At 37.8% G+C, this 9824-nt stretch overlaps 1 protein-coding gene across 1 annotated transcript; it reads right to left on the bottom strand.

Moving 5' to 3' along the window:
• Positions 1-879: 879 nt before the first annotated feature.
• On the bottom strand, positions 880-9386 carry LOC149010738 (blue-light photoreceptor PHR2-like). Its single transcript, XM_089161856.1, has 4 exons — positions 8280-9386; positions 2209-2423; positions 2014-2115; positions 880-1214 (listed from the first exon to the last, which is right to left on the bottom strand). Exons 1-4 carry the CDS (start codon positions 9264-9266, stop codon positions 1133-1135), a joined length of 1386 nt encoding a protein of 461 aa, XP_089017982.1. The 5' UTR covers positions 9267-9386; the 3' UTR covers positions 880-1132.
• Positions 9387-9824: the final 438 nt, after the last annotated feature.

Here is a 9824-nt window from a genome sequence, read left to right as displayed (position 1 = left end):
CTTAGGAGTGTCAAAAGCACATAGCCTTACCCTTGTCTGCTAGCACTGCTACTGATACAATAAGAAGGCAAAATCTCAGAATTACCGCCAATAAGAAAATAGTAGCTTAGATAATGAGAACCTGAATTGGATTGTGCACACTGAGTTAAGAGTAACTAAGCGCCTAGCCAAAAAAGTTGATGTGAATGCATTGAAGGGGGTGGAATGCAATACCACGTTTGCTCTGCCCTTTAAAAGACGTCTTGAGATCTTAGGCAACTTGCTGGTTCTCAGAAAATGGTCAAAGTCGAGCGTCTCATTTGGTCATGTATGAGGAATTGAGGATCCTCAAATGGAAGAGAGGATCTATGATCAGTATACAGTGCTGCAACTTCCGCTAGGCAGTTGGAAAGAAATATGAAACATAGTGAGCTCATGCTTCCTTGTCATGCTAAGAGTTTCACCTATGGGAAAGTAAATATTTGCAATCACATGATGTAACCAAAGAGTCAATGGTTTTGGAAAGATTGCCTGTAAAGATAAAATCTTCATGATCCATGGTGGATAAGATTACAGCCCATACACTGATCTTTGTGTATTTGGAGTCAGCCCACTTATGGAGGCAATGGAAGGCAAGAGTTCATACTCTCATCATTAACAACAGGTAGATTCTGGGTTTATTTCTCGAGCACAAATTCTTCCTTCCCCCTCTCCCATGGCATGGAGGAGACAGGGCACAGAAAAAAACTGTTAGGTCTACAATGGTAATATGCATACACCGACATTGATCATTAAATTTCCTAGCTAAAGAAGAAAATCACAATCATAGATGACTACAAAAGATCCTTATTCATTGAACCACACAGGAAATCAGGATACGCGATTTAGTAGAGAAGAATGTTAGGTGCAATACTACCCTTTCACTTTTAATATTTAGGTGCACTACTACAACAATAGATATCCAAGAGGTTTTCCTCCCTTCAGGAGTTGTCATTTTTTACGATATACAAACATACAAAACGTCATTGGACAAAAAATTTCACATCCCAAGAACCAGGAAAAAAATAAATGATGCCTGTATGCTCTAGTGCCCTTTCACTGAAAGCATTAACAGATAATTGGAGTTTATTTTTCAACCCTATTCTGAGCTCTCTCAAGCAAGGGCACCGCTACAAGTTGTTGCTGGAGCACCAGTAAGCTGTTTCTTGGCAGAGCTGTATTTCTTGGTAATGAATCTGAAATGGAAATGTAAGATAAGCATGAGACAAGCCAACTAACCCAATGTCAAATGGCACTGTGAGACAGAATGTTAAAGTCCTAGTGAATTCTTAGCTGGTCATTAAATTCAGTATGGTCTCATATGTGCTATAGCTTCTAAAGTAAGCTGCATTATATTTACTCTATGGCCACTCGCTGGACATCTATAGACCTAATTGATAGCTGTACTATTTAACAGTGGTCAGTGGTCACAATTGTCAACTAGTTCACTGATTCAAAACTGTTTCCAGCGACAAAATGATGATGGATTTAGTATCATTCAGACTCAACCAAAATACCCACTAGCAGTTTAGTCCATTTTGATCCAGAGCTGGATTTGCATATTGAACCCACAAGCTTAGGTTCCAGGAAATCTAGCCAATAAATTGGCTGTAACAATGCAAATACCACTGTCGGTCCATCAGAAAAGCACAGTAATCTTAACCTAATCCTAACCAGGGGTTAAAAATGTACATCAGCTTGTAATGTCAGATATCCTGAGCTGGACTATCACTTTCAGCCTCCTCCCTAAAGCTGAAGCATATTTACTGCTATGCTGTGAACTAATGTTTCAGCAGCCTGGCAGGGATCAGTCTTACATTTCCTCATCCCAAGAACATAGTCAAGATGTACAAACACTATGTTTTGATACAAAGGAAGGGGAGGGGATTGTGAGTGCAAATATCCTTGCTTTGCTTTAGAATGGAACAGAAGGGCAGGTAAACCCTACATCAGGGGGGCAAGGCAAGCTACAAGGCTCCATGATAAAGAAATTACCTGAAGAAATCTCTCCATAACAACTCAAACATCAGCCAGTTCATTCCAGTATCAGATGGGCTGGAACCACCATCTTTCTGAGCCGAAGCAGCAGAAATTGGCCTAAAATTAAAATTTTGTTCAAGTAAGAACATTTAGTGTAAAGTTGATATAATTAGAAAATTATATGCATCAGAAAGATAAAGAGTATGGCACCTGGTGGCAGATTTCTTTAGCTCATCAAACATGAAACGTGGAGAAAGGCATCCTGTGGCCAACCACGGAGAGATTTTACAGGAGAAGTTTGCACCATATATACTATTGTCTCCCTTTTTTGGTTGTACCTGGCATTCCACTGCAAACTTGCTAAGCCTCTGCAACGCATTGGTCTCCCCTCCGACAAAAGATGCATTGACAGTTGGCTTCCCATCCTAGTTAACAATAAACAATCTCATCACTTAGAGCAATAACAGCCACCTCATTGGATCAGCAGTAATAGGTAAGTTCCCCCCCCCCTCCCCGCTTTTTTCATCTTGGAAAGAGAAGAGCATTGATCCATCTCAACACCTTAATGTGGTAAAATCCAGAATGAGAACAGGAATTTTTTACCAATGCATGATCACTATAACACACCAAGTCTTAAGACATGATCATATTAAACATCATCAATTAAAAATTTATATGTACATAATGTCCTTGTAAACAATCCCAGAACCTGCAATCAAAGCTTCGTAAAGGGTAGATATAGAAAGAACTTGAGAGATACCGGGGATGAAAAAGGGGAAAAGAACAATGGGAGAAAAGGGCTTATTTTAAAGCTAAAACAGAATTACAAAAGGAATATTATTTTTATCTAACCTAAACACATGAGGAGGAAACTAACTTAGACTGTCAAACAAACAACTAATGACATAAGCAATAAAAGAAACCACAACAGGAGGACTACCCCAACTGTGTTATATATATATATATTCAAAGAAAAGCTACAGCAGGGATGAGAAAGAACAACTATGAAAGGCAGCACCAGTCTTGAACACATTTAGTAATCATAGATGCCAGCAAGCTCAAGGTGGAATCCCTGACAATTTTCACAAATCCATCAACAATAGCAGCCTAATCAAATCCAGTTTGTAAAAAGAAAACTTGCACCAAAAGCACCTCGCAAGGAAGACAACAAAAGGCAACATTCAATGGTTACATAAAATGTCTTCCCAACGGAAGCAACCAAATGCAGGTAGTGACCTGCTCAAACAGAAACATATAAAAGTGTAGCTCCAATAACTAGACAAAAGCCTATAAATGCAACCCCAATGACTAAACAAAATCCCAAAAAGATGCAGCTCGAATAGTGATACATAAACCTCATCTCAAAGGCTGGGTATCTCATCAAATCCTTATAGGCAAGAGCACTAACAAATAAGATCTCATTAAATTGATCTTTCACTGAAAGCAGCCACATATATTCACCAGCACCCCTCAGAATAGCAAATAGTTGTCCACTGATACAATTTCCAACCTCCCCTCATGGTAGCAAGAAAATATCACCATTCTATACAAAGCAAGTATAGAAGGCCAATGACAAATGTGTAATTAATCAAAGCAATTCCAGATTGAAAACCAATTATTCGCTATACTTATGGTCCCGCCCACGCAAGATAAAACTTAAACCAAGAGAGAAGTGGTAAATTATAGGTAAAGCAAATGTAGGAAAGAAGCTGGTGGCTGATGGGTGCATGGGTTATATGAGTGACATTGTAGACATGCAAGGTAAAGAGTACCAAAGAGAGATTGGCAAAGATAGATGATGAAGGGAAAGAGAACAATGGGAGAAAAGGGCTGTGTGATAAAATTTATTTACCACGTACCAGTCAACGTAAAATTATACTAATGGCGAAATAGGATTACAGAAGGAATTTAAGTCTCACCTAATTTAGCCTAGAGAGGAAACTTACTCAGGTAAGAAAACTAACAATTAAAGACATAAGGCAATAACCACAATAGGATAACTTTATATTATTTTACACATTGTAACACTCAACAGTTCTAAACAACATAGAATGATATAAGTAACGTGAAGCATTTCCTAGTACAAGAATCAAATCTGTCTAAGTCTTCATTATTCCAGTGTCCCAATGCACTGTAGATCTAAAAAAAAGTAATGCACAACTAAACGGAATGGTTAAGTGTAAGCAACTAAGCATATCACAGTTCATACTGATAGATCATAAGTGATTACGTCGTAATAAGACTATCCCGTCTACCTCAACGAAGAAAGAATGAAAAGAAAAAGAAGAAAAATCAGCTGCCTTGTCCTCAATAGAGAAAGGAAAGGAAGTAGACCAAAGAACATGGAAAACTAACTTTAGGTCAACATATCCACATAGCGTATTCTGTTTTTTGAAGAGTTCAGGTCATGAATTCCCTCTCTTGAATATCAGGATGCATAAGTGATGCAGAATTGGCAGCATATACAAAAAAGAGAAAAGCCCAATGGTCAAGCCCATCAAAGCCTAAGGATATTATCCAAAACAGCCCATGGCTTGCATGGGCTAGGACTATTGTAGTGGGATAAAATGAGCCCATGGTTTCATGGGCTTGGATTACTTTAGTGGGAGAATATCAGCCCACTATTTTGAACTAAGCCCAAGTCAAGCTTTGAAAAGTCAACAAAAGGAGCTAGTAGGTGGTGTAGGTTAGTGGTGGGTGTAGTAGGTGGATGTTTCCATTATTGTTTTGACTAGTGGTGTTGGGTAGTAGTTGGATGTTCCATTAATGTTTGTAGTAAGTTGTGTTAACTAGTGGTTGAATGTTACTATTAATGTTTATGTCTCTTTAGAATGCTATATAAAGAGACTTATGTAAGCATGGTAAAAAATTCGAGGGAAACTCAAGTTTTGACCGGGTGAAAATGGGAAACTTAGGTGGAAACTTGGGAAATTTCGAGGAAACCGGGGACTTTTTCGTACAAGTTTCGACATCAAATTTTGACAGGTTTTAGAGAGAATTTTGGGGTGGGATCCTGTATTTAAGCTAATTAGAGTATAAAGAATACATTTGTTGTATTTTGCTAAAAAAATCAATGTAGATATGTCATTCAATGTACATAACATCAATGTAGAGTTGTCCAAAAAGTACATTATAAACTTAACTACTTAAGCACATAACATTCAATATATAATTTCTAACTTCAAAATAATTGACAATAAAAGGAAAATACAACTTAGTGTTAAGAGGAGTGCCAAGAGTGGATTCATCATGTGAGTTGAGTAATACTATGCCTGTATCATCCTCTCCTCCAACCAACGAACATAGACATCCCATGACATTTTATGCCTATGGTTGTTGTTGACAACTGTAACTTCATGAGTCTAATCATCAATATGAGTCTAATCATCAATATGCTTAAGATAACCAACCTGAGGGAATACGCACTTTGGATAGGGAAGTCCTGATGGAGGGGGTATTTGTCGTGGGTATTTGGGGAAACATGAAATAAACAAAAAAATCGAAAATTTGGGAAAGCTACAAAATTTACAGGAAAAAGTCCCAAATTTCCACAAAATTTCCCAGGTTTCCACAAAATTTCCCAAGTTTCCACGAAATTTGGGAATCTTTTTTCCCTTATGAACCAGCTGGTCCAACTGGGTTGAACCAAGTTTAGACAGGTTTTGAGGTTTCCACAAGTTTCGACAAAATTTCGACAGTTTCGATCGAAACTGAGGACTTTTTTTCAGTCCTCATGAGTTTCGTTTCACATTTTCCAAAATGGAAAGCTTCGGTGGAAATTTCGCAAGTTTCGATGGAATTTTGTTCTATATATGTAAGTGGTGAAGAGACAACTTATGAATTCAAATCATATTGCTTGCTAGCATTCCTCCTCTTTGGAGAACCCTTGTGTTTGATCAAGGTAGGTTGGTATTCGATCCAATCGATCCACCTTGCGGTGTGAACCCGAGTGTTACATGTTACATTGTTATTGTCACTTTATTCATTATAGTTCTACCCCTATTTGAAGATCTATTCAACCCGTTTCGTTATATGCTATTATCCTTATAATACCATTCTAGTTTCAGCCCTGTTTCCCATCTAAACTCTATTTTCACCTTAAGTCCATCAAATCTGAAACTGATTCCCTGTGAAAGGTCCTATTTGGCTTCTGTTTTGATCAATCAAATACAGTAGTACTACATTAATAAGATAGCTCTTGTAATCCAAATTATGAAGGTTTGAGCTGCACAAAAGATTTGGTTATTCTGTCCACCTGTTCTACTATCTTTTACCAAAATTTTAGTAACTTATCCACTCCTTCACATTCAGAAAGACTAAAAGCACTAACATTTCTGCTCATGCTCAATGGTCTATGGAGTGATGATAACATGCAGCAGTTAATGAAGAAAAAGACACATTGGTTATAGAAACAACAACAATAACTCATGACTAAAGGAATTACAATGTGTTGGGTTTGGGCATGTCTTGTATTCTACAGGTTCATATTATTAGAGTTTGACTATAATTATAACTGGAGCATAATTTGGGTCCAATACTTGTATAGAAGTAGAGTTCTAATTATATAAGGATTATGGAATTTGGGTTTCCCTATAAATAGTCCCTGTGGGATAATCCAAGTAAGATTTGTAATGATTACAAGGATTAGTTTTATGTAATCATTATGTTTTAGAAAGTAAAAACAATCTCGGTTAGGTTGAGATCGTGAAAGAGACTTGCGACTTAATTTTACTGTATATATATTCTTTTCGCCAATTGAATTCGCCTCTTAATAAGATGAATAAGGATTTCACTTTTGCTTCAAGAGTTGTTGAATAGGTTTTCGACCGACCAGAAGAGAACATAAGAGTTGTTCGTCGCGATGGTTTTCTGCGAAGGATTTGAAGAGAGCTGGATCGTGGAACGATGAAAATAAGAAAAGATAACGATCAAATGAGATCGTGGGAGATAAACAAGGAAGAGCTTGTTGTGATGATTATTATAGGTGTAAAGGGAGAAAAGAAAAGGGAAGAAGAAAAAAAGAACCGAGTCCAAAACACCCTAAAACTGGAGTTAAAAAAAAACACTTAGGAATACCTAACCCCATACCAAAATCTTGTGCAAAACAACTGTATGATATTGATTCGATAGAAACAAATTCTTTTTATTATTTTTATTTTTTCCTCCACCAAAAACTTTTCTGTCTCTTTTTCATTGCCACGTTTCCACTTCTGCAGTTCCTTCTTCTTCTTCTTCCTTTTCCCTATTCTTTAGACTAATAATCATCACAACAAACTCTATCTCCCATGATCTCACTTGATCATTTTATTTTTCTTCCTTTTCACCGTTCCATGATACAACTCCAAATCATTCTCTCGCTCTCTCTTCCCTTTGCACAAAACCATCGTACGAATGCAACTCCTTTTTTTTCCCCTTCTCGTTCGAACTACTATTTAACACCTCTCAAAGGAAAAATAAAATTCGATTTCATCTTATTACCAGATGAATTTAATCGATGAAAGAAAGTAAAATTAGCCACCCAAAATTCTCTTTCACGATCTCAACCCAACCAAGAAATTTATTTTATTTTTTTTTCACTTTTAAAACATAATGGTTATAGAAAAGTAATCATTGTAATCATTACAAGTATCCCACAATGATAATTTTATAGGAAAACCCTATACTCTAATCCCCATATAATTAGAACTCTACCCCTGTACAAGTAATTGACCTAAAATCCATTCCAGTTATAATTACAATCAAACTCTAATTATATATGGAGTTCCTTGATGTTGTGAGTGTGTTTGTTGGTGTTCTTCTTTGTACTTGTGCATCCATCCCAACACAATGTACCAACTCCATGCTTGCAAAATCAAATAAACAGAGAACTCAAGAATACTCAATACAAACTAGCAAATATTGTGGAGGTTAAAAGGCAACCCAAAAGAAAATTGCGCAATGGCTTTGAGTACGAATTGAGGTGTTAAGCCTACAACAAATAATAAATTATGGGAACTCAAAAGCATGACTAGACAAAATCCAATCTGCATTTATGTTAACAAGATGAGATCAATCTTCGGTTGCATAGTGCTACATTGAAAATGGAATGGTGGGATATCAGAATCCATCTGTACCAAAAACATGGTTCAGTCCCGTCACAATCAAACTGAGCACTATCCAGCTTTTCCTATATTCTTGATTGTTCTTTTTTTTCTTTTCACCAGAGGCAAGGAAAGAGGAAACCATTGCTTAACTAAAAAGGAAGGAAATTTTGTATAACAATAAATGAGCAAAAGACGAACCTGAGCAATTGTTGCAGTTGGGCTGACACCGAGATCTAACAAGGTCGGAATCTCTCCAGGCTCAACATCTCCTCCAGCTGGCAAGCCCCTCAATTGATCCAAAGCCGCAATTGTCTTCCTCGTTTCTAGACCTTGCACCTTCTCCTTGAATGCACCATAATTGGACGGCATTTCCTCCAGCTTAAACGGCAAATCATCGACGTGATACAATGTGCTACCCCAGAAAAACTTCACTTCCACACCTTCCTCCTTCATAGCCGCCTCAATCTTCTCCTCCTCCCGAACCTCATTGTGTGAGACCTCCTTGTGCGCATAGAGAGCATCAGCCCCAATAGCCTTCGCCATCTCAACCAAAACAATCTCTGGCTTCCCAATCCTGACCACGAGGTCAGAGCCTCTAGATTGCAAGTTTCGCCGGAGATCAGAAACGGACTCAATCAAGAAAGCAGCGCGATTTGGCCCCGTCTTATCAAATCCCGACGAGGACTTGCCGTAGTCCCTCGGGTCGAAGCAGTAGACTGGGAGTACTGAAATGGATTCGTTGTTGGCAGTATTAATGCACTCATTGTCGTGTAAACGGAGATCATTACGGAACCACACGATACACGAACGACGAACTCCGGCGAGATTTGATGGTTCTGAGGAGCGACGGGGTCCGCGAGAGAGAGGTGCTTGAAGGGGGCTAGCCGAGAATGTAGAGCTGAAAGATGATTTGGGAGGAACAAGGGATGAAGAGAGGGAGATGTGAGACAGAGAGGAAATCTGAGAAGGGATTTTGACTTTGTTGTTTGGAGCAGAGATTAGTGAAGAGGGTTTTGGATGGATAAGGAAATTAGCTGGGAGAATGGATGAGAGCGAGAGAGAGATTGAAGCTGTCAACAATGGAGGAGTGGATTTGGCTTTGGAAGATGATGAGACTACAATTTCTTCTTGGTCTTCTTCAACCTTGCCCTCTGGCAGCTCCAGAATCTGTAGATTGGCATCCATTTTTAGGGTTTATATTCGGTAATGGAACTTCGACTTTGAAGAACTCTGGCAATTAAACTTATTGTCTGCAACTTCCAACGTCCTTTAAATTTGTTAGATTTTTGTATCTCAAATTTTTTCAGAGTGCCACTCACTGAGCTACCCCTACCTACCGTCCATTTCTCCACCAAACATAGGATTTGATAACATGAGAATCATCATTATAGTGGATGATGTTGCTGTGCATTATTTACGGTTCCTGATTCCATTGAACTGAAATTTTCAGTTTAATCACGTTTTTCTTTTTTCTATCGTGTGATTTTTTACTCTCCTAAAACTTTTTTTTTTCCGGTAGAAATGGGTTTATCCTTAAGCTTTTTATTTTTAAAAACTTTATTTTACCTCTAGTAATCTTACATTAGAGAGTGTAATATAATTTGATATTTAACCTGAAAAAATGAAAAAACACTTAAGCTGCTTTTGTTTGCAAAGGTTGGGTGAAAAAAAAAAACATATAGGTCCCATGTGTAGAAATGTGGGGGAGAAGAAAAGGAAAGAAAAGGGTTTTGTGAAAAAGTG

The sequence above is a fragment of the Hakea prostrata genome, chromosome 7, assembly GCF_041222555.1.
Source record: "Hakea prostrata isolate BN-2017 chromosome 7, UWA_Hpros_2, whole genome shotgun sequence".
NCBI classification, from domain to species: domain Eukaryota; kingdom Viridiplantae; phylum Streptophyta; class Magnoliopsida; order Proteales; family Proteaceae; genus Hakea; species Hakea prostrata.
The sequence above is the reverse complement of the archived record's forward strand: the minus strand, read 5'-3'. Positions and strand labels throughout refer to the sequence as shown.